The 24,746-nt window shown below is 37.8% G+C and overlaps 2 protein-coding genes across 2 annotated transcripts; one reads left to right on the forward strand and one right to left on the reverse strand.

The window, feature by feature from the left end:
• The first annotated feature begins 543 nt into the window (after positions 1 to 543).
• Positions 544 to 21,140, forward strand: LOC146163418 (uncharacterized). Its single transcript, XM_083382884.1, has 12 exons — positions 544 to 706; positions 962 to 1,042; positions 1,450 to 1,602; positions 2,690 to 2,778; positions 3,977 to 4,008; positions 4,929 to 4,970; positions 6,370 to 6,501; positions 8,283 to 8,399; positions 9,246 to 9,363; positions 12,815 to 13,110; positions 13,713 to 13,921; positions 16,513 to 21,140. The coding sequence occupies exons 1-12, from the start codon at positions 626 to 628 to the stop codon at positions 18,328 to 18,330; spliced, it is 3,168 nt and encodes a 1,055-aa protein (XP_083239010.1). The 5' UTR covers positions 544 to 625; the 3' UTR covers positions 18,331 to 21,140.
• On the reverse strand, positions 21,141 to 23,814 carry LOC146163419 (ferritin heavy chain B-like). The gene is made up of 5 exons (XM_083382885.1): positions 23,621 to 23,814; positions 22,989 to 23,084; positions 22,638 to 22,784; positions 22,050 to 22,175; positions 21,141 to 21,515 (listed from the first exon to the last, which is right to left on the reverse strand). The coding sequence occupies exons 1-5, from the start codon at positions 23,645 to 23,647 to the stop codon at positions 21,375 to 21,377; spliced, it is 537 nt and encodes a 178-aa protein (XP_083239011.1). The 5' UTR covers positions 23,648 to 23,814; the 3' UTR covers positions 21,141 to 21,374.
• Positions 23,815 to 24,746: the final 932 nt, after the last annotated feature.

Here is a 24,746-nt window from a genome sequence, read left to right on the forward strand (position 1 = left end):
ATATAAATTGATGTTTGCTGTTAGAATTTTTAATATAAGATTTAGTGTTCAAATTCATAACTACTAAAGTTTTAAAAATTCCATTTAATTGACCAGAAATTGAGACAGGGCAACTTTGAAGTTGTTATTCTATTAAATTAGGAAGTGCCTATTTAACCGGATTGTTGTTTTATGCTTGCACCCAAATGGGAATATTTATTAATTTAGGTTAGGATTGTGTTTGGGTGTTGTGTGGTGGTAGTAGATTTAATTTCTTTTTTGCATACATTTCAAAGATTTTTTGGGAATCATTTTAAATTACCCCATTAGCCAGATAAATTGCCTTAGGAGGTGCCTATAGGCTTTTTTACAGAATCGCTCTTTTACCTTACCCCCATTAGTGAATTATATGTTGATTTGGATAACTTTGTTGTCCGGGTGAATAGCCCCTAAGTTAAAAATAATCAAAATTAGTATTCAAAGGAATTCTATGCAGCCTAATCTGGCGCTTGTTATTTTTAAATTCTATCAAATTTTAGCTGATTTTCATTACCAGGGTTTGAAGTAATCACCCACCATTACTTTAAGGTTTAAGCAGCAGGTCTTGGTTGTATAGTCGTGTTATGCACTGATTAAAACACCAAAGATGACCCCGTCTAATCGGCGTAAACTGGTGGATGTAAAAGTTTCCGATGCTTTAAAACGTCGCTACCCTTCAAAGCATTATGTAGGTTTATTTTTTATGATTACTTTCTAATAAATTGTGTGTGTTTCTAAATAGATTTTAAAACTTAGTCAACCATTGTTCATTTTTTGTTTAGTTAAAACAGTAAATACGGTATTTTAATATTTTACCTTGAAAAAAAAATTGTCCATTAGTGTGTGTATTTTAATCCATTAGATACCCTACTTTTGTGACATTTTTTTATTAAACGTGTAGTTGAATTTTAAGTCTGTTTTTTAAACTGCTTGTAAATTTTAGGTTTATGTTATTGATGTGACATGGGATGATGGAAGCAACACCGTTATTTTTCGAAGATACAGCAAGTTTTTTGACTTTCAGGTAATTTTTTTTAGGTAGACACATCTTGACATGTTTCGTCTTCACAAGTACAAGGAATTTATGACGATCAAGTTGAATATTCATCTTTTAGATTTTTGTTGTTTTTTTATCTTTTTGACTATTGTATAAAAATATTTTTTCTTGTTAAAATATTACCTATCAAAGTACAAGTTTAGTAATATATATAATATTTTTTTGCTTGCTTAGATTTCTTAATCTTTTTGCTTTAAGGAATTTAGTTTAAAACTGCCTTGATACCAATTGTATAAAATCATACATTTTAGATTTTTCTGAGTTAAAAAAAAAGCTTGTAAAAAGACCATTAATCCATAATACAGAAATAATTTCTCATTTTACAATTAAAAACTTCACAAATGCATTTTATTTTATTGGTATAACTTGTTTAGATTTCACTGCTGGAACTGCACCCATTAGAAGGTGGGTTAAAAGATCCGGCCGCTCGTACTATTCCATTCCTTCCGGGCAAGGTTTTGTTTCGCAGAAGCCACATCCGCGATGTTGCCATGAAGAGGCTCAAACCCATCGATGAGTATTGCAAGGTAAAAATTAATTTTTATTAAAAGAAAAAGTATTGCATCAAGCCGACAAAACAGTAGTATCAAAAATGTAAAAAAAAATTATCTTATTTTTTTTTCGGATTTCTAAGGTATGCAACTTTAGGAGGATATAGAAACATATTTATATTTTCCTGCATTGTGATTTTTGTTTTTCTTCCTTATAAATAAATTTCATCAAAAAGTAGTTTAAATCAAGCTTTGGTACAAATTTTGGCCAAATTCATTTCAGTAATCGTCATTTGGAGTCATATTGGATTATGTTGCAATTGCTTCCTAATCTTGTGCGTTTTCGTCAATGTCTGCCAATGACCGCCAAATGTTCCCAGTCAGGAAGTTTAATCACGACATAAGCTTGCCCCAGCATTGATCAGCAATGCAGCATTAACTGGTACCTCGTAGCTTTGTCCCAAAGGGGAATTAATTCTCCCTGGAATATTTCGGAATTCCGGATGCAGAAATCCTGAATCCACTTGATGACTAGTTGTAATGTATTTGTCATAGCCTTGCCACCGGACTATTTCTCCCTAAAGTACATTACACTTTGTAACCAAAATTACAAAATTGTAGGATTTGACTATTTAACATTTAACGCCATATTTATATATAGTTATAAAACCAAAATAGGATTTTGTTTCTAAAATGTTTTTTTGCAGTAATTTATCCGAAAGGATTAAACCAACAAAACCAATCATTTATTAGATTAGCCGCCTGCAGTCAAAAACAAACCCCAACCTTGCGTAATTTCCCAACACAAATGGAAATGTCCGTCTGACTCAGACAAAAATGTCTCTCCAGACTGTTGCATATTTAATGCTATTGATAAAGATGATGTGATTGATTGCATGGTGCATCTGCGTGTCTAGTCAACGACATCACAGCCTTTGATTGATTTCCTTGCCCAACATGTAATACACGTGTAGCAGCAAAATAAGCAGTGATCTTTTTGCCCCTCAACAAAATAGAAGCTTTTTTTATAATTATGGATATTTATTTGGCGTTTTATTTGTAAATTCTTATGCTGACATAATGCATTTTTTTGGTGAAAATGTTTGTTATTTTTTGCTTTTAGTCACTTGTTGGCCTTCCGCTGCACATTTCTCAAAGCAACCACGTGCTTGACTTCTTTGAGACCAAGCCAGAGGACATCAACCCACCAGAGTAAGTTCACTCTATATTTAGATATTTTAAATTGCTATTTTGGATTTGTGTGACTTGTTAGACTTACCTATTTTTTTTTTTTTATATACCTTGTTTGTAAACTTGAAACAAGTGTAGGGCTTACTTTTCTTAAACACATATTTAGTTTCAGAATTGTTTTACAATAGCCTAAAGACACCTATTTGGGCGCTCACATAGATGTATAAGTGAATGTTTTGTCATGAAAACATAAAACACCTAACATTATGTTATTATATTTGGATACAAAGAGCTACCAAAATAAGCACACCTCTTGTTAAATGCTTAAAACACAGTCACAGAGTGGTAATAGTTAATGCCTTGCTGCTTATAAACATGGCTGTAAACTGTAAATATGCGGTTAAACATAAACCATGGCAATTTTAATAGTGGCTGGTGCAGAAGGGGCAGTGGAAGTTGTGATATGGCACTTCCTTCAGCCACAAATGGTTTCCTGTTGGCTAGCTTGCATTGTACTTTTGTTGCCATCGAAAGTGACACCGCCAAACCAAATCCACTGCACTTCAACTGGGCTCACTATCATTTCACTGACTGCTTTGTCATGGGGAGAAATATGACACCTTAAAATTACATTGTGCCACCCTTTGTATACCAGTAAGGCTGCAGAATGTTGTGGCATGGTCTTTAGTGCGTTTTTTTATTTTGTTGCGGTACATTTTTGTGCTGTTGTTTACAGATTTTCCATTTGTCTCTGTTTCAGAAAGTATAAAAAATATCACAATATTTACTGTTTTATTCACCCAGTAAGACGTATTACTGGACAAATTTTGTTATGATGAGGACAAATGACAAATTTACTAAGTTATTTGTTTGTTTTTTATATGACACTTTCAATTGAAATTTGTGTGCAAACCTATGCACACCAATATGGCTGCAAAATTTTTTGGCCTGGTCTTGCCATAATATTTTTTTATTTTGTTAGTTTACATTTTTGCTAAAGGCAACAGATTTGTATTTGTTATTCTTTAAATGAGTTTAAATATTTCTGTTTTTATTAAGCCCTTAGGGAAAAAATGGCTGGCCGAATTTTGTTATAAATGAAACAAACTTCACAAAATACAATCAAAACCACTGTTGGTAAACAATTGAATTAGTCCATTTTGTTGCGACTTTGTATCTTGTTTCTTAGACTAACCAGGTCATTGTTTCTTTTTTCCAGAAATTCGATCAGAAAGGGGAAAGGTGATTCGGGTAAGTGCCGCTTAGTCCCTGTCATTATCAAATTAGGCCAGACTGGTCAACAGACCAACTACATGAATCACGCCCAGCTGAGGTTTTATCAAGATTAAAAAAGTCGCCCATGGCTTACTCTCAGCTTGACATTCTTTTTATGACTCATATTGTCCTGGACAGTAAAGATTTCCATCTTGTGACAGACCTTACTTTGTTGCTGGGGAAACTAAATATTTACCTCTGTAATAAAACCTAACGTTTTTGTTTGCTCTGTCACTCCTCTTGCCACAACGTTTGTTTTGGCACTTTTATACAAAATTTATGCTCAGTCAAATCATGATTATATTAAAATATAGACCAGTAAATTTAAAATGTTACAGTTGCCTTAGATTTAAAAAAATATCAATTATTACCACTTTTTCCAACTCATGAAAACTCCTAAGGCAAAGCTTTTTAATCTCTGTCTGTTTGTTATTACATGACCATTGTTATTACTGTGAACAAATGAGTTCAGTGTGCTCACAAATTTGTTTTGAACCTAACAACATAACTTTAACTATACCATCCGTCATATATCTTATCATCGAAAAGTGTTGAGTTTACATTCTTTGTTTAGTTTTAGCCATGCACTAATATAACAATCTTGAAGATCTCTTGTTTTGAAATTTATCACCGCAAAGCCTAATAGAAGAACCTGTTGGAACTATGTGATTTAAAGCTAGTTCATGTTTTGTTTAAATTCTAAATTTACTAGACCTCAAAAACAAAAGAGTTATTTATAGATAATGATCGCATAGCCAATAAATTTCAAAAATAACCACTTAATTTAACTATACTATGTTGTCATGATCTCAGTTTGTAAAATGATGGTAGTTTTATTAAAGTTAAGGCAGGCGTCCTAAAATAAAGTTATTTTAACCGCAATGTGGTGCCTCTAGTGTCAATAAAACACAGGCGAGTGCAAAGGACCCGATCGCTCGGTAAGTTTGCCCCGTGTGACATGCATGCGCCCATTCCTTTGTTTGTCTCATTGTGTGGCTGTCAAAGAGAAAACATCCAGTTTGTGCATATCGATATATATTTACAAAACAAACTAACAGCACCCATGTGTGCAAATCAGTGCTCAAAACATAATTTTCTCTTCAATATATTCACAGCTTTTACAATTAAGTCATATGAAAACGACTTTAATTTATAAACATGTATATTGTATACACAAATGTTTAATAAAGCATGGCATATCTAATTTCAACCTTCATTATAATAAATGTGTGTATTTAACTAAAATTATTCTAATTGAAATTGAGCACTGCTTTACCACAAAATTGTTATTGTTGTTTGTTAACATATTGCCTGTTAAGTGCTAACAGTCTGTTTATGCAAAGTGTTTTTATTTTTTTATCATATTTTGTGTTGTATCTCTAACATAACTAAAATGTCTGGAACAGAGAGTAAATACTTTGTTGGTTCTCTTACTGCTTTTTAATAATGTTGCTTGATGTGTTTTTGTGTGTCTTTTTGTTTCATATCGCAACTGAACTTGCAGAAATGTGCCGGATATTATATAGTGATGTATACCTATATATATTATAGATCGTAGATGTTCTATTATATAATTCCAATTTTCTGAAGACATCAGCATTTACTCTCTTACATTAATATGTTTTTAGGGTAACAAAAAGTCTTCAGCCATTTCTTGTTTGTACTGAAATGTTTGAATAGCATACAGCCACTACAAAGTTGTAATTCGGTTGTGAGACATATGTTCATTGCATGTCAGCGGATGTGCGGATATGATTGTTGGTTTTGTGCATGTTCAAGGGCCGTTACAGCAATACTGTTAAATGGGTGTTTTATGTTATCCCACTGTGCTGTATTGCAAGTGTGCATTATGTACATGGGTGTTAAAATGTCATACAAATGTTTAATTTCAAGTTTTGAACATATATATAGTTCAAATGTACATTTTATGCCTTTAGATATCACACCAATGTTATTTTACATTACAATATTTACATACACACTTAACATAATTACCTTCCCTAACTTTTATTTACAGCATAAACTTAATCTAACAATCTATAGGCATAGTCCTAATGTCTTAAAAATGGTTTCATAACTAAAAAAAGTTAAATTAGTTACAAAAAATAATATGTGTCTTGATATGAAAATTTTTCTTGATATGAAAAAAAAGTTTTTTCGATTTGTAAATGCAGGTAATGCCAGAGGGAAAGGTTCAGTAAAAATATATTGCATCAAAATAACACAAAGGTTTTTTGTTTTTTTGTCCCTAAATCTTAATGTTTGCAACATAAGCACATTTACTTAACCACTTTTGAAGTGAATTTTACTTAAAACTTTTCAATTTGATTTTTGCAGACATTGGTGAAATATCTGGTCCGATTTCCCTGGAGCAGTATGTAGCCGTTGCAGATTACACAAGGACCCAACCCAAAGAACTTTCGGTGGTTGCTCGACAACATCTGGAGGTGATTGAAAAGCACGAAAACGGTAAGTTTGAACATTATAAGCTTAGGAGTATTTAGAAAGTCACACATCTTTTCAGACTATCAAAAGTTAAAGCATAATTTTGTGTTTTGCAAAATTAAAAAAAAAACTGTAGATGCAATGGCTCAATATAATGCACTTTTTCCAAATTTTGTTGTGTCTGGCAAGAAAATTGGCTTGTTTTAAACGAACCAAGTGACCTGCTTGAGCAACAGTGATTATTTTTTTCATCTGAAAACAAATATCTCAGGGCTCAAAATCCTACATTTAATAAAAAAAAATTGTTTTGGGTAAGGACCAATTTGACCTGCTTGTCCACAAGTGCTTAATTTGTGTTGTTATTTATAAGAGAATCAAATTGTTTCCTTCCTTGTAAAGCAGGCCGGCTGGTAGTGTATATCCTGTTTTGTTTGACATAATGGCTGTCAGCTTGCACTCACATGACATGAACTGTGAAAGTCAATGTGCTGAGCTAGCACTTGGCAATGTGCGATTTGTATCAATATGGGTATTATTGCTTTTCTCCTAGTAAACGCTGATTGATTTGTGCAACAACTAAATGGCAAATTTACTTCATCAAATGTATCTGTGGATTTAGCTTTACACAAGGAAAAATATTGTGCAGTGCTAAAATGCTCTTGTCAATGATGTGATTTATTGCTCTTTACTAACAACAAATAACAAAAAACATAAATTTTCTTGAGTGTATTTCTATGTCCCGCCTAAACAAAAGGCAAATTAGCGCAGACCTTTTTCAAAGAGTCCGTTTTGCTGTTTTTTTAACTTGTATGAATAATTGTATTGATTTTGCTTTAGATAAGATAAAAAGTATTGTATGGTGCTAAAATGTTGTTGTCAATGTGATTTATTGCTATTACCAACACCAAATTGCAAATGCATTAGTTTCCCTTATATTTCTACTTCCCTCTCTAACAAAAACCAAACCGCAGCAGAACAAGCTTTACATCAATCAGCACAACACATTTCTATGGGACAATTCCTCCCAACTTCGTGATCTAATGCCTTAAGTTTGTAGAAGACATCCATACAGCCCTTTTTGTGGTCACTTTGGCAAACTAATTGTTCCCTGAGCATGTCCCAACTCTCCTGGGCCCATTGGAGTAATCAAATTAGATTGTGTTTACTGTATCCCGGTCCCTATTAAACATTGCAGCCATGCTGGAGAAGTGTCTTGTGTTTTAAGGTATTAAAGCAAGTGTACATGCCAACATTAAGTGTAAAAAAATGATGTACTGATTGTTAATATTTGAGATACAAACTATTTTGTACGTTACTGAAATCATAATATCAATCTTTTGGCAAATTGATCATAAACGATATGCTTCTGAAATTGAAAAGACAGTCTTTTTCCAACCAACAAATACAGAAATGCAGTGGTTATTTATACACTAACTATAATTTGTAGACAAATATATTTTCACCTTAAATAAGTCGAAGTGGAACAAAATTTCCTGAAAAAATTAATTTTTAATTTCATGCGGTACTCTGTTTAATCTTATTAACTGGATATGCATCAAGAATTAACTTTTTGTGTGACACTGAAAACAGAGTTTATTTTGTTTAAAAATAAAACTATTTCCAAAGAATTGTGTATTTTATTTTTTAATGAAAAATATTTTTAAGCATTGAATACCATTGATTTACATATTAACATACCATCCACTAAAATTTATTACTTGATTCTATTTTGCACAGTTTATCTAGGAACATGATTCAAATATGTTCTTGTAAAATGATTTAGTAATAAACTGCTATGTTTATAGGTTGGTGGTTTGTCAGCGATGATGAGGGTGAACGGGGGTGGATACCTGGGGTTTATTTGGAGAAAATGGATGGAACAAGAGAAAATCTCATCACAAATGAATCAGAACCTGGTCAAGGTTAGTGAAATAAGAAAAACCTATTTGGAAAAAAAAACATTCTATTTAGCAGTTTGTTGTATGTCTCAACAAAATACTATTGTTAGATAAAGTTCAGCTGTTGGTTTGGGTTTCATTTTCATTGTGACATCAAAAACCTTTGCTTTCATTGTGACATCAAAAACCTTTAAACCGTTTGCTGTTTCCTGGTTCAAACTAGTTTGTCTAAAAAAGCAGAAGTTTCTATGCTACAGCAGGCTATCCCCAAGTGACAAGAAAGAAATGTTTCTGAGCTTTCCCGATTTAGAAACAGCGTCACATTAGAATGCAATACAGTTTTTCTTGAATTAAGTACCTGCCAAAAATGTGATTTTGTTTTTTTGTGATATGAAGATAAAATTAATTTTCCCAAGCAAAATAAATTTCATAATGACACCCAGGGTTTTTTTAAGGTTTGGTCTGGGTGACCGCTAAGTAGTTTTAAGAGACCGCAAAAAGTTGCAAGTCCAAAATTTGGGAAACCTCTGGAGAAATTTGGGGGACCGTTTCGGTTCCCCAAAACACCTTGACACCACTAATCCTCTGTGGGTTGCTGCGTACTATAGGTATTAAAAAAAACAAAGCCAACCAAATTAAATATTTAGACAGTTAACCTAAACGCCACCATTGCTATACGACAAGGCAAAATATTAATACCATAATGTTGTTAGTTAATTGTCTATTTAAGTATGACATGCGCGTATGTTTGTCTGTCGTGCGGTACACTTAATAATTATCACACAGTTAGATAACCACTGGCTTTAGACCGCAGAGTAAGTATAGCTGTATCAAAATATTACATGCTGTTAAACCCCGTACTCCTTTTAGGCGAAAAATACATTACAAGCGCCAAGTTTACCGCTGGTAACCCAGATGAAGTGAGCTTTGGCTTGGGAGTCATGGTTGAAGTCCTGCAGAAGAATTTGGAGGGATGGTGGCAGATCAGGTAAGAATTATAACTTAAAACACTGCCGTAACATACCGTTTATATATATGTAATTGACCTTGTGCTGGATGACTTTTTACAGACGTTTTAATATTATTTGGTTCAATAATGAAATGTATAATCATCTGAGTCTTTCGTATACCATTTAGTGATATTTGGTGCTTTTTCAATGCCAAGCTAGTATCGCCGCTGATGTGATTCTGGAATATTGTATAGGCATCTTGAACGAGCAAGTTCTTATATTTGTCAGAGAGTAAAGGTTCACCAGTAACACTAACAGTAACGTAATCATTAATCGCTAAAGAATTTCTTAATAGGTTACATGGTTAAAATGCCGTTGCATCTCTTATATATATTATTGATTTTGCATCAGATGCCCGTACGTAAGAGCAGTGGTTCTCAACCGCCGGTCCGCATCAACTTTCCTGCCGGTCCGCTAAATATATTACAATTTTATATCTTAGTTGCAAAATGCAAGATGTTAAAAGCTTGTCCATCAATTCTAGTACTTCGCCAGTTCCGTAATTTGCTGCATTGTGACGCAACATAGAGTTAATGGTCTACTTTGGACTTTATTGTTCGTTGCAATGGTGCAAGTGTTGTAGTAGACTACAACTCGTCTAAGTCTTAAGTATTAAAACCAGTTGTAGGTGAAAAAACTTCAATGAACCACGTAAAACACGTATGGTACTGAAAAACAGCAGCAAATTGCTCATTCAATTGAGGTTTCTATTCTTTGCTTTTAAGTTTCAAATACTTTTGTCGTAATTACATTTTAGGTTGATTTTGATTTTTGAACGTCAACCGGTCCGCAAAACTTGTTTTGAAATTTTACCGGTCCGTAAGCTAAAAGGGTTGAGAACCACTGCTTTAAAGTGTCCGTATTGCAAAACGGCAATATCTCAATTTAACATCCCAAAACGGCAATATCTTAATTTAACATCCCAAAACGACAATATCTTAATTTAACATCCCAAAACGACAATATCTTACATCCCAGTGTCTACTCTAAGCGAGGTATTAGTTGTGCGATTATTCAAATATCTGTCAGAATTTTAATATTAATGGCCTGCTTTGTAAGGTCCATTTCTGTATTAGGAGCACATTAAAAAACAGGATAAGTGCTTAACACTACTCGGCTAAAATTTCGTCCTATAATAAAGTGCCTAGCCAAGTAGCCACCCAAGGCTACGCAAAGCGATCGTGTGTGTTTTCGAGTTACCCGCAGGGAATTGGGAATTCGGCATTCGGCATTCCTACAGTTTGTCGCTGATAGCTGCTCAACCGTCTTTGCAAGTGCTCTTCGCGGGCACGCAAAGTTCATGCCATGAATAATACATCGGGTCAGCTCTCCAATTGCACATCAACCGTTCAGACTTCTTAAGCGAGGCCAAATTTCGTGGCCGTTTTGTCAGAAACCGGCTCTTTTATCCTGATATTTTTTATGGCGTGTCGCATCGAAGTCTCGCAAAAAGTGGCCGTGGCCTCGAGGTGGTAAAAACGCTTAAGTATTGGCTGGAAAAAAGAAGCTTGGCGCTTTGCAGATGGACCATTATACACCGGGGAACTGGGGCTGCTATTCAATTACACAACCCGCGTATACGTCTTCGTTAAATGGCTTCCACTTCCTTAGGTTACATTTTGCAAACTGCCCTTTAATCACATTTGTTTTAATTATCTGTCGTGCCGAAGTTGGAATATGAAAAGTTTTTAAATCGCTCTTAATTTTTTTTATAAGATAGTTCCCAAGTCATTCGAACGAAGCGTTAAACCATTGATTTTCTCAAGTGAATTTAGTCCACTAATTAAACCTACTGAATCTCAATAGATATTTTAAGCAACTTTAACCCAAAACCTAACATACACAAAAATGAAAACTGTCAGGCAATCTGCTCGAAACAATTACGTAAAATAAATAATTTAAATAGGAGCACTTAATTACACACAACTCAGGACTTCTTATATTGCGAACTTTCAACAACAGAAGATCTTATGTGAACTTTCCACACCAGTTTCACCGCTCTAAACTCGTGTCGTAGCTAAGATACGAAACAAAAATGCCGAACCACGGCTCTGTGCACGTTTTATGTTGATGTCAAAAACCGTTATCTTGCAACCGCGGCATGCACCTGTGTATAGGGTGTTCCCGTCCAGCGCGTGTAATGCCAAACCTTGTACGCTTAAGGTTGACCGTGACTTAGGAGAGTCAACCAAAAAGGTCGTGGTCTGTGCTGTCGACATACTCGGTTTGATTTGTAGTTGGACAACTCTAACGTTGTTTTGTGGCCGAATGACTAAACGCTTCGTTTGAGAATCGTGCACAACATCCGTTAAGCCAACACGCGTTGGTGCCACGCTAGGGTTAAATACGACGATTCAACTCACATAATACCATCATATGTCATTTAAACAATTTATAACGCTCTTCTGAATATTTGTGTTTGTTGGGTTTAGACTGGGCGGTATTTGTGGGCGCAAACAACTTCCTGTGTTTCTTTAACCCATTTGACTGTTTTGCTTTAAATTTTTGCAGCCAATTTTGCAAAGTAAGTGTTTTACTTTATTACATGGTTAAGCTAACCTTTTTGTAATAAACCATCCTCTGAAATAACTCGAGCATAAAAAAAAATTTTGGCTCTTCGAACGTCATAATAATAATTAGCCGAGCCCACATGTTTGAGCATCTAACACCACCTCTCATGCGTAATCGGCCTTTAATTACAGCCGCCAGATCTTAGTTTCAATTTTTATCAAAGGTCGACCAATCATGACATCAGTTCAATTACAATTAATTCCTACGTCACATTTTTCAATTATGTTACAATGACAATTACTTCGTCTTCAAAAAAAGGAATTACAATCACAAATATTGAAAAATGTAGTTACCAATTACAATATTCAAATGAAAAAATATTAATAAAAAATTAAAAAAATGTTTTTTGTTATCGCAGAATTGCGTCATAATATCGATATGTCATAAAACAATTAACCTTTAAAACCTTGTGTGTTCCATAGGTTAAGTTGCCAAAACTATCTAATTTGGAAAACTTTTGCGCATTGGGGAAATTGTACCCACACCCACTGATTTTTACACAACAACACAACCTCCTATGTGTAGACCTTGGTTACGGTTTATGGAGTTTTCTGCTTTAGGTATTATTGCTTTTAGGTCTTATTGTATGTCCCCTTAAGGCTTTATCAATTTTTTTTTATCAAATTGCAGCTACCAGGGCAAGACCGGTAAATAGCGTTTTAATCGGAACGATTCCTAAAAAGCCGTCGGAATAAGAGATAAATGACCAGAATCAGGCATATGCAACATTTATCCTATTATGTCGTTGGTCTTAACACTATGTTATGATAGTTTTTTCCGCTTTAGGTATTGTTGCCTTTTAGGTCCTATTGTGTGTCCCTTAAGCATATACAATATAGATTTTTTATCAAATCGCAGCTACCAGGGCAAGACAGGTTACGCACCAGCCTCCTACCTCGAAAAACCTTCAGATGTTGTACTACGCAAAAGCGGAGCACTCAATTGCAACGAACACGGAGTCGAAATCATCTCGTCGGTTCACGAACTAAAGGCCCACCGACGCAGCCTGCCCTCTGGAACCATCAACGCGGTGGGGCCGTCCCCCCTGGCCGCCCCTTCACCCCTATCCAGCTCGGCTTCATCCAGCCCCAAGCGGCACCACACCGTGGCCAACCGACACAGCAAGGAATACCACTCGGCCTGTCTGAGCTCCGGTGGGTTGTTGTTTGTAGAAATGTTGTGAAGGAATAATGTGGTTTTCAGTTTCGGTGGGTTTAGATTAAAAAATATTATTTTTCATTCATTTTAGACATCCTATTTGTAAACCTTTAGTTTTAGAAAAATCCAATAAACATTTATGTGGTAAAATTGGCCTGAATTAAAAAAGGCAGAAAGTAAAAATTCCTTGGGTAAATTTTAATTGCCTTAAATTAAAAAAAAATCACAAAATTGAAAATCGGTATAACCTAAATATGAAAGGTTTGTCTGAGATTTTCTGTTCATAGTTTTACGCATAAAATTCATACTATAAAAGCTGTTGTGAAATTCTAAAACTATAGTTCCGGGGTGATAAAATTTGTTAAGTTTGTGTGATTGTACTTTATAACAGAGTGGAAAGTCGAAAAAGGTTCAGAACCTCGCTGTAAAATATAGGCCGGTGACCAAGTCGAATCGATCATCTTCGACCATTACGTCATCCAATCGCTCAGCATTACGTGATCGTCGCTCAATATTACGTCATGGCATCGCTTTAAACGAAATACAGTTCAACTCACATTCTAAAAACACCTAAAAAACGTCCAACTTCACTTTGCAGCGGCCACCTTCCTGACGAAACCCAGCTCCCAGGTGCTTCCCCCGCCCAAGCGCGCCTCGGTCAGGGGGTCGGGGGTCCAGAAACCACAGGTGCCCCCTCCCCTTCCCCCCACCTTCGTCAGCGAGCCGGTGTACGAGTATGTTGCAAGGGCCCCGTTCAAGGCAAATATCCCGGACGGCGTGAGCTTCGACCAGGACGCAGCCATCGAGGTAATTTGCGATCTTTCGTTGTTACTTTTGTATTAGGCGGCGGGATGTATGCTTCCTGTGAAATATTTTTAGTGCAGGGGTTCTTAAACTGGGGTCCGTGAACTAGTATTAGGGGGTCCATGAAGGCCCTAATGAAATAGTAGTGTCTATTTAAGAAGTAAGCAATTTTTCAAAGAAAACAGTTTAATTAAAAATCAAACGGTAATGCACTGATTATATTTAGATCACTTTCACTTAACATTTTTTAAACCGAAATATATAGATTTATAAAGTCTATTTGTATTGTGACGGCAATTCCTTTTTTTTAATATTCCTTGCGTACCGTGGTGCACGCGAAGCAAAAAAAATAATTTAGGGGTTCGCTGATAAAAAAGTTTAAGAACCCCTGTTTTCGAGCGACTGTCTAGATTTTTTGATCGTGGGTTCGAGTCTCACCACAGGCGAGTGTATAATTCTTACGTGCTCTTAAATCAGTGTCACACGTCAAATATCCGACATTCCTACCATTGGCGACTAATTTATTTTAAGTCTTACCGTGGTTGTGTGGCCTATACCAGTTAAAATGTTGCATATACGGATTAACTTGTGTTGCTTTTGTGTGGTGTCGTTCTGTTCTAATTATGCATTTTGACGATGTATTTCGGGTTAACTTTTTGGATCCTGTTGTATTTTAGTAACGTTTAGCCAAGTACGACTTTAGTATAAAGTCCTCTAATTTAAAGAGTATTCCTCACCTGGAACAGACAAATGAACTATCTGATACTAACAATAACCAAAGCAAACGCTTCAGTTTATTGCAAGGCCTGCCTCTATTTTTTTTTCAACCAAACAAATATGTGCAACGCCATAACTTTTCCCGCGCATTGAATCGGAAGTAAAATTTGCATAAGTCCCGGACGCTAATTGTTTGTGGTGGGCAATTACTGAGACATCCTATTTCCCTGAATGGATTAGTTAGAGGCCCCAAATGACCTCAAGCTAATTTAACTTTTCACAATCTGTGGTAGTTATCCTCATAGAAGAGGCCCCAAATGACCTCCAGCTAATTTAACTTTTTACAAACTGTGGTAGTTATCCTCATAGAAGAGGCCCCAAATGACCTCCAGCTAATTTAACTTTTTACAAACTGTGGTAGTTATCCTCATAGAAGAGGCCCCAAATGACCTCCAGCTAATTTAACTTTTTACAAACTGTGGTAGTTATCCTCATAGAAGAGGCCCCAAATGACCTCCAGCTAATTTAACTTTTTACAAACTGTGGTAGTTATCCTCATAGGTTAAATTACCGTTTTTGTGGCATAAGTTGCTATATCGGGATATAAGATTTAAACATACCCTCTTAATAGCAACAATCTATTTATAAACGTTTGACTACAAATTATTACATCATTCTTGTGTTGTTGGTTTAGAATTGTTACAGGTTAAAGCTTGTTACTTTTTAATGACGAGATACCGAAATTTTCCAAAAATATTATCAGCGTAATATGCTCATTTTGAAAGAAGCACTAATTTAATGGAATAAAATCAAAGCGTTTATTTAAATGATATCCAACAAAAAGTTTGAAAGACAGAAGAGTAACTTGTTTCAAGTTAGCCTTTCCCAAATTTCTAGGCGAATATTTACTAACACGTTTCTGTTAGCTGTAGTAATGTCTGCAGTAGTTATATTTCCGTATAGATTCGCTTTATTTTCAGCATTGACGGAATATGTCCTTTTCCCAACCAAAATGTTTTACTAAGTTTCAGTTTGTCTCTCAACGCCTCGCTAACTTAATAGAAAAAGCCATAAAAACCGAGTTCGGCCAGATTGTGATTTTCCTTAGATTTAGATTCTGTCGGTTTCTGTGTAAAAGCTTGGATGACGCCTCTCCAGTCGATAAACCAATTAATAATGTAAAATTCGACCCAAACTCCACGCCTAAAAGCCTTGACTGATAAGATAACGTCACCGTGTTTCAGCCTTGATTTTTTTGGTTAATTTTATATTTATAACCGTGTGCTGCACATTGACAGACAAGAGAGTCAGCTAAAACTCGCATACAGCTTTCAACTTCTTTAATACTTTTCAGCCTACTTAATTGTTTTTCTTTGTCTCCGTTTCAAATCAACTCTTTTTAGGCCTGATGAAAATTGATTTTATCACCGCATTATCTTCCCGCCCACCATTATATTGCGAGGCGCCGTGAATTATTAATGGCAGCCAGACGAGCCTAAGTCTACTTCGAAACTACTTTTGAATCTCTTTGCCAATTAAAACAAAAATGCATTTAAAACATGATAAATACGTTTTTTTTTGTCGTTTTTACACGGTCATATTATCAGTTATAGATATATTCAACAGTTGCCATAATGCTTACGAATGTATAAGTTAACCGGCCAAAAACGCACTTTACTTATTCTTCAAAGTATAAGAGCTAATGTTTTTTAACAGACATGTGAATAGTCAAAAATGCATTCGACGAACTGGCTTACTAACTAACAATCGAACACCCATGTTAACCAAAATACGGTTTGTGAACCATCGTTAAAAAAAGAAGTAAACTCTCTTGAGACTAAACAATTTGATTTCAAACGCGCTCCACTGTTTCAAAGGTTATAGAGAAGTCTCCTGGTGGATGGTGGTACGTGGTCACAGACGGCACCGAGGGATGGGCGCCGGCCTCGTACATCGAGAAGCAGTTCAAGGCCAAGAGCACCCCCCCGGAACGACCAAAACCCCCCAAGCCGGTCGAGCCGGCCAAAGTGCCCCTGGCCAGGTCCAACTCCGATTCCAGGCGGTCCAGCTTTTCGCCGGCCCTGCGCCCCCTGCCTCCAGTGCCCAAGGAGGGTGTGACGTCATCGGGTGATGACGCAAGACCGGATGAGGCTGAGCGAACAGGCAGCAGTCAGACGCAGCCGCAAAGCCGGGTCAAGCCGCCCGGAAGCAATACGCGTTTCTCTGTCGGCAATTTAAAGCAATCGTCGACGCCCAACGCACCTGCAAACCCCGCTGGCAAGGAAACCAACACCAGCGTTGCGCCTAAACGTAACGTAACCGCCACGCAAAGCTCACCCACTTCTACGCAAAGCGTCGTCGCAAAGCCTAGGAACCCGGCCTTTGGACGCACTACTCCCGGAAGGCCGGCGTCGTCGCCAGCTGCTGAGTCAGCGGCGCCCAAACTGCCGCTAAAGCCCAAGTTCCCAGCCAAGCCTGCCTCGTCAGTCCGCGCTGGGAAGCCGCAACCGCCCAAGCCGCCCGCGCTTAAGAAGCCGGTTTGCCGCAACAACAGCACCGGGAGTATTAAGTCGGGCGGCGGCGCAAACGCTCCTGAAGTTGATTTTAGAAGCGTGCTAAAACCGGCCAACAGACAACAGCAGGAAGCCAAGGAAGCGTTAGTAACCGGCGGTAAGACTGCGGCTACGAAGACCGCAAATTTGCCCGGCCGACCTGCGACGCCCAAGCAAGCAAACGGTGTCAAACCGTCCCCGCTGACCAACGGGCGGCCCAAACCGGTCTCCAGCGTCGCTAAAAAGCCGGTTTCGGCGACCAGATCTAAACCGACGGCTGGCGGCGCCGCTTCGAAACCCAACTCCGTCAGCTCGCTCAAGTCCAAGTTTCAAAACCCGGGCGCGGCGTCAGCGGCGGCGAATAACGGCGGACCCGCGCGCCCCAAAAAGCCGCAAGTGCCGCGAGCCAAGCCGGCACCGCTCAAATCCACCAAGCCCGTATTAAAGCGCCTACCTAACAACGACTCTGCTGCCACTGCGAGCAACGGCAACAACAACAGCAACAATGATGACGTCATGGTCGGGCGCGTCGAGAACGATTACGTCACACCCGATATTTTAGCCTCAAAGCAGAGCTACCGAGGCTCGCCGGACGGGCAGTGCGACGAGGGCTTCATAGAGGGGTCAAAAGCAGAAGTGGGGGCGAAATTCGTGGCCGTGGCCGATTTCGAGCCCCTGGATCCCAGCGAAATGGGCTTCGAACTTGGGGCCGAGGCCGTTTTAAAAGAAACGGCCCAGAACGATTGGTGGTACGTCCAGATTAACACCGAATGCGGATGGGTGCCCTCCGCCTACTTCAAACCGCCCCACCCGGCCCCTTCGCCTGATAAAACCCCCCAAATCGCGGAACCCATAGCCCCAGTGATCCCCCCTGCTCTTACGGACAGCGACGCCATTTACAGCGAGATCGACGATCCTAGTCTTTTGCGCCCGGCGTCTGGTGGGGATTCCCCGGGCCGCTACCTGGCCATCTCGGAATTCGACGCCGGCGACGAAACGATGCTCAATATGGCCGTGGGCGATGTGTTGCAGCTGGTCGAGGAAACCGACACCGGATGGTGGTTTGTTAGCGTTTCCTTCTCCAACGTGACAAACGCAGGTAGCGAGGGTTGGGTGCCAGCCGATCACCTCCAGCCCTTATAACGTGGCTTAAGATAAGACTAAAGTCGTCACCGCGAATTGGTCAAGGGTTGGTGGTTGAGTGTAGGTTAGTTTTACTGGAGGCCCTCGGCGAAACCTGTAGCTGGGTGGAAGTATAGGTTGGTTATGCCGCGATGAGGGTCGCTCCTGATCGTGGGTAACCCTAAGCGGTGATTTTTGGTGAAGCTTATAACTCGTTTGACGCGGCACCTGAAATCTAACTTTTACGATTCTGGCGCCTTAATATATTACCTGCCTTGGTAACGCACGTTATGCGCGATCGTTAAATTGCGTCAACCCTGCAATACTGAGGGTCGTATTTGCCAAACACAATTCTGCCCCGTAACCCTTTAACGCGTGTCCCGGCAAACAGCCTAATTTTTTGCAAATCTATTGTTAATTAGTATTACAACGAGTATAATCTAAATATTTTAGTTCAAAAAACGTACTTTTTCGCAACGCGCCAACACGCCGATATCCTGCCTTTCTCTCTTATTATTTGTATGTATTATGTTACCTATAGTTGAACATCGAACACGTGTTATCCGTCAGCAGTCTTTAATGCCCTAAAGTAATTCGTCCGCATATCCTTTTGAACTCGTTTTATCCCGGAAACGCCCTTTGTCGTTTTTAACCTAATTAGGTCCACTGCAGTAAGATAGATGACGTAATTTGCTGGTCATAAAACGGACTGATCAGTCATACCAGCCTCGTCTAGCCCTCTGGTGAATCAGCATTGCAGTAAAGGCAAGGCCGCTTGTAGAGTCACTCTATTTCCGTGTGCGAATTTCCACCCAACGCAATTCGTTTGTAGCTTAAACACGTGAAAAGTTGCGGGCGTTTTGAGGTCGTTTTCTCCTTAGTGACGAAATTATAAAAAATGCAAACTTACTGGAAAATTTTAGCAATGAGGTGACTCGCTCAAACTTCCACGGAATCTGAAACAGAAATCACGAAATTGCTGATGAGGTAACCCGATCGAAACCTGTCATGCAGTAAGTAATGTTACACTCTCAGACTTTTTACTTCCTTTAAGCCATGGTAAACTACGTATCATTTGCGCCGTTTGCCGTTTTTACCACAACGATAGTTTTTGTCTTTATTTTCGTATTTAATATCTACCAAATATCAATATATTTTTTAAGTGCCACACAGTTAACACCAAACCAATGTCGAGTCACATTTCTACAAAAAGAGGGTTTTCTGTTTAAAAGTTTTCTCTTTATTAAACCCAGTTGGTGCTTCACACTTTTAAAGATATACCAGCTGGCATATATAGGTTATAGTTTATATGTTAATATGGTTTAAAAAATGTGAAAGGCATAAACATTAAACCCTGCAAAGCAAAGTATCGCTATTTACAGACGCCATACTAACGCCGCTTAGTTTTCCAATAAATATCGCGGAAATGTCGGTTGCGTTCAGCCAAACAGTGACAATTGTTTTGCGAGATATTTTCAAATATATTTCTCCCGTTGACACTGCTGTGTACCATTGTCCTTTGTTGAAAAAAATTACAAGTAAATCTCGTGATTTGAAGGCACGTTCAGACAGCAAACATTTCAATGCAAAACTTGTGAAAATTTGTTTCAACCATTCAGCAACTTGTAAACTATGTTTTTTAAATCGGCATATTTAAAGAAATCGGGCGGGGTTGGACGCTATTACTTCACTTGAACTCCAAATTTTTTCATCCGTGTTAGATTACTATGCGCTCATTGCTTGCACATTGTAAAGTAGGCAATTTATTTTATTTACCCGCTTTCCCTTATACGTCGTAAATTTAAGGACCCAAATTTGTGTAAAGAAAAACTAGCGCCCCCAACCGCTATCTATCTCGCATTGCGTTTTCACCGTCCCAAGTATTAAGTCATTGGGTGGAAAATAAGCACGCGGAAATAGGTGAGAAATAAAGCCATCTCACCAATAACCTATTCTCCTGCGTGATTTTTGTGCCATCAGCATTTCCCCTTCTCACATCAGCAAATAAAAGTGTTATCACTCCAATTGACATAATCACCTGAAAATCAGCCATGTCATTTTTTTAGCAACCTGCTGCTTTTTACATCGGTTATGTAAACAAGCTTACGTAAATCGAGCCATTATGCTTCCCAAATCCGTCGTGTTACTCTACTGTGATGTTTATATTGTTCGAACTACTAGGGCGGCTTACTTCCCCTGTCAAATCCTTGGGTGCCAACTGCAGTCGAAACTCGTTTAACTATATTATAAGTTGCATTACATGCTCGCAGTAATTAGTTGTGTCGCGCTTTTTCTCGACAATGGAGAATTGTTTTTGTATCAAACAGGCCATGGCGGTTTAACCAATCAGCAAAGCATTACAAAGGAAACGCGGCTTTACATTTATCTAACGTTTTTCTTACCTTAACATTAGCAGAAGCGCACACCATGCCTATCGTCAAGTTAGCAAATGCATTTTTGAACTGGATACATTTGCGTAACGTCGTAAGCGTACGTCCTGAATGTGGGCTTGTCAATAAATCATTGGGTGCAATTAGCTGGTTTCGGTGCTCTTGTGGTATAATTACATCATTATTACGATTGCACGACGCCCAATTCTTTCTATTATTGTTCCTTTAATTACGACGCTCTTCAACATCAAACGTTGTTTTTTTTGCTTTTGTGTTTTTCCTACTTCATGCTGGTGGTCACTGCTGTGTGAATATATATATAGTTGTACTGTTTATCATTTTTAATTACTTTCTCCCCAGTCATTTCTTTCACTGCACTATTATTACCGCCACTCTCATTCACTACTTGTCGAACTAAATTGGAATAAACAGTTTAAGACATTTGAAGGTGCCTGAAAATTTATTTGTTTTTAACCAAAAATCAGAAAGCGAAAAAGCAAAGCATTAAAACAAGACCGCAGCTTCTTTTAGATGGTAATGATCTAACAACAAGAACTTCTCAAATTGAACTAGGATTCCACGTGGACAGTGATTACATTATGGAGAGGGAAATGGGCTTTATATACAGCAAGCGAGATGGTTGGCTGCTCTGTACACTGGAAGGAAGGTGCCTTCTCACTCGTCAAGGAAGTGCTTGTCGAACATGTACTCGCCCAAGCCAGCTCCAACCCTCTTCAGGTTGGTGATGTAGTCCTTGATCTGCTTGATCGCGTCCACTTGCTCATGAAGAAAGTTGGCTTCGATAAAGTCTTGGAACTGAAGGTCGAAAAGCAACATGTTAAAAAACACAAGCCTAGCATAACTAGCAGCCATTAGCGTCCGTTTTAAAGGAAATGATAAAACAAATCTCAAAGGGTGCAAACAGTCGCTTAGTTTGTCAGGACAAATGTGCAAAATCATGACTGTACAAACGAACTATAGAATTAGAAACAAATTAAAATAATAGTGTTGATTGACTACTCTAGGGCACTTTATGGAGTGATATAAGCTTAAGAAATTAATAATGGTAAATTGTAAGGTGAAAATTAAGGCAGAATGAATTCTGTTCATTATCTGTATAGCATACTCATATATAAACAGAACAAGTTTTAGATGCCGCCATTTAAAGTAGTGTTCACAAATCACAAGCGTCCTGCTAGTAGTTTGTGACGACACATGTCTGACTAATCATCCTTGTTAACGCTTTATTTATAGCTAATCACTACACACAAGCTATGTGTGTGGATATGGTGGTCTTTTAGTTCACCAAAAATTAATCATTTTTGGGCTTATACTGTAATTCAAAATTACCTCAGGGTCACCATTGGCCGTATCGTGAAGAGCAAGCAGACTTTTGTTGACATTTTCCTCCAGTGCAAGTGCACACTGCATTGCCTTCATAGTGTTGAAAGTTGCAGGGTCGAATGCTGTCGGGGGCTGCATGAAAATGAGGAATTTAATGAAGGGTTACATATAAAACATACACTGCTATTTAAAATATCAAGCAATTCAACAATTATTGATATTAAGCAGCCCTATTTGTATGTGAAGATTTGTTTGGCAAATTCGTATATATTATTTGTTTTATTAAATAAAGTGATAATTGTCAAAACAAGAAAGTATCTTTGCTCAAGATTGAAGTCATATACAAGATAATATTGTGTGCCCAGCATTGAAATCATCAAGACAAGTTAAATAGCAACATGACTAAGCACCCCCTCTCCACATGTTACAGCGTGACAACATCATTAAACATGACTAAGCACCCCATAAATTGTTACAATCGATGGTGCAATTAGATCACATGACAAATCGCACTACACAGCTAGCATATTCAGAATTACACACAGCCCACACAATTTTCGAAGTAAACTGAATATAAAAACAAATTGCCCATACCTTAATTTGGAAGTATGTAGTGGTGCCACCACGCTTATTATGGAAGTGAACCATCTTGTTAGCATGTTCGCGTTCCTCTTCTGCACATTTCAAGAAGTACTTGGACACGTTTTTCAAGGCGACATCGTCACGATCAAAAAAATGACCCTGCGAATAAAAGCATTATTAAAAAAAATCTTCCAAAAAGGAATTAATGGAAATATTTTAACAGTTATAACGTACAACATAGAATACAACAAGCTACAATAATAATTAATCAATAAATCAATATGTGTTCAGAGTACAACGTATGTTACATAACCTCTCTGATGAGAATGTAATCAAGACATTTCAATAAGAAATTTAGCTTACCATCCCCATGTACATGTAGGAGGCATACAACTCCAGATTAATTTGGTTGCTTAATCCATCCTCACAAGCACTTGTCCATACACCAGCACTGTTGCCCTGTAAATAATTAATTTTGCTCAAAACTCAATCTCCATTTAACGACTCTGCTACAAAGCCACAATTATTATAAAGAACTGAATTACATTTGTTATAAAATTGCTTGATAACGGATGTTTACAAGATGCTTTAAATCAAATTTATTTTTATTATATCCATAAAAGTTTAATATACTTTTGTTGGAGGTTTAACTGTTTTTTTAAGTGTGTCAACAATCAATTAGGTATTTTTTCATCATATACTTACTTCTACACCAAATTTTCAACATATGCTAGATTTACAACAACATTTTAAGAAGTAAAACACAAAAAACAAGGGCGCTCGTCTAGAATCCTACCACAACGAACATTATTTGGGTTAGGGTGCCGGTTAGCGTTTGGGTTTGGATGAGTCCAGTAATAGTGTTAAACAATATTACTTGACCTACCCACACCCAAACACTAACCGACACCCTAACCCACATATTATGCATTGCTTAATAATCATTTCAACGTTGTGGTAGGATTCTAGACCAGCGCCAAAACAAGCCGTATTACCGAACTAGATTGAGATTGTTCTGCCATTTCGCTTTCTGTCTTTGCTGTCGGAATTTGAAAGTAGATAGAAAAGGATTGCACGTCTGTAAAAACTTGTAAAAACAGGTAGAAATCAGCTGGTCAGATGAGAGATCCGTTCGTTCACTGACGACCCAAGAGCTCTTCGACTGACGATGTGTAACGTAATGGCGCGACGTTTGGCTTTGGTTCGCGTATATACTCTGCAATAGGATGTTTTTCGACTGTGTACCGCTGCTCCGACGCTTCGACTTTACTCCCTTCAGATTACGTACGCCGCTTATGTGTTGACGCGGGAGTGACGCGAGCCAGACACAAAAGCCTTTCGTCATGTTGCATCACATGATTCAGCGTAATGTAGCCGTTCTGTTCACTTCGCTGCACCTATAAATTTAGGTCACGTTTGACTTGAATTAGGCGGGAGTATACACCGACAAACGTAACAGCGGCTCGACAAACGAATTCGCATGACATAGCGAATTTTGCACCAATTGGTGACTGGACAAAAGGTTACGAAATTGCGGTTTTGCAAAAACAAAATGGATATTAGGCCACGGTGGCGTGACCGGAAGAGGCACTACTCAACGGACCTCGAAGTATTTGTTACGCAACACAACGAAATCAAAGACACGCGCTTTATGGATTGAAGTAATCTAGTAAGGATACAGACAGCTTAACCTGACAATTAACCACCAAAAAGAATTCTTCATTCTTCACGTTTGTGAAATATTAATTAGCAATACAACCAAGTGTTTTATGTTCCCATATTAGAATTTACTTAATTGTAGAATATCAAAATTTCTTACTTTTTTGATCGTACCAGATGAATGATAAACATTTGTTTAAGCTCGCATAAAGTTTAAATATTAACAAGGATATTGATTATTTTATTGACGGAATGAGAGAAACAAACAAATACTGCCCAAACAAGTGCACCTGGCTGAACTAGTATGCACCAGTTCATTGTATTTGAACCAGCAATAAAGGGAGAAAATGTTACATCATCTCAGCATACCAAAGATTCCTCTGCTAATACTTAGGCCAAACCTTCCTTCTAAAACCACACCTTTCTAGCAGGCGGTTGGATGAAAATGTTTCTAAAAAACCT

Source organism: Ascidiella aspersa, chromosome 2 (assembly GCF_963924565.1).
Source record: "Ascidiella aspersa chromosome 2, kaAscAspe10.2, whole genome shotgun sequence".
Classification (NCBI taxonomy): Eukaryota; Metazoa; Chordata; class Ascidiacea; order Phlebobranchia; family Ascidiidae; genus Ascidiella; species Ascidiella aspersa.

Coding starts and splice junctions, on each gene's coding strand:
- LOC146163419 (XM_083382885.1), bottom strand. CDS start 23,647: ATGGCAGAACAATCTCAATCTAGTTCG. Junction 22,785..22,988: donor CCTACATGTACATGGGGATG/GTAAGCTAAATT, acceptor TTTTATTCGCAG/GGTCATTTTTTTGATCGTGA. Junction 22,176..22,637: donor CTACATACTTCCAAATTAAG/GTATGGGCAATT, acceptor ATTTTCATGCAG/CCCCCGACAGCATTCGACCC.
- LOC146163418 (XM_083382884.1), top strand. CDS start 626: ATGACCCCGTCTAATCGGCGTAAACTGGTGGATGTAAAAGTTTCCGAT. Junction 2,779..3,976: donor GAGGACATCAACCCACCAGA/GTAAGTTCACTC, acceptor TCTTTTTTCCAG/AAATTCGATCAGAAAGGGGA. Junction 13,922..16,512: donor ACCAGGACGCAGCCATCGAG/GTAATTTGCGAT, acceptor ACTGTTTCAAAG/GTTATAGAGAAGTCTCCTGG.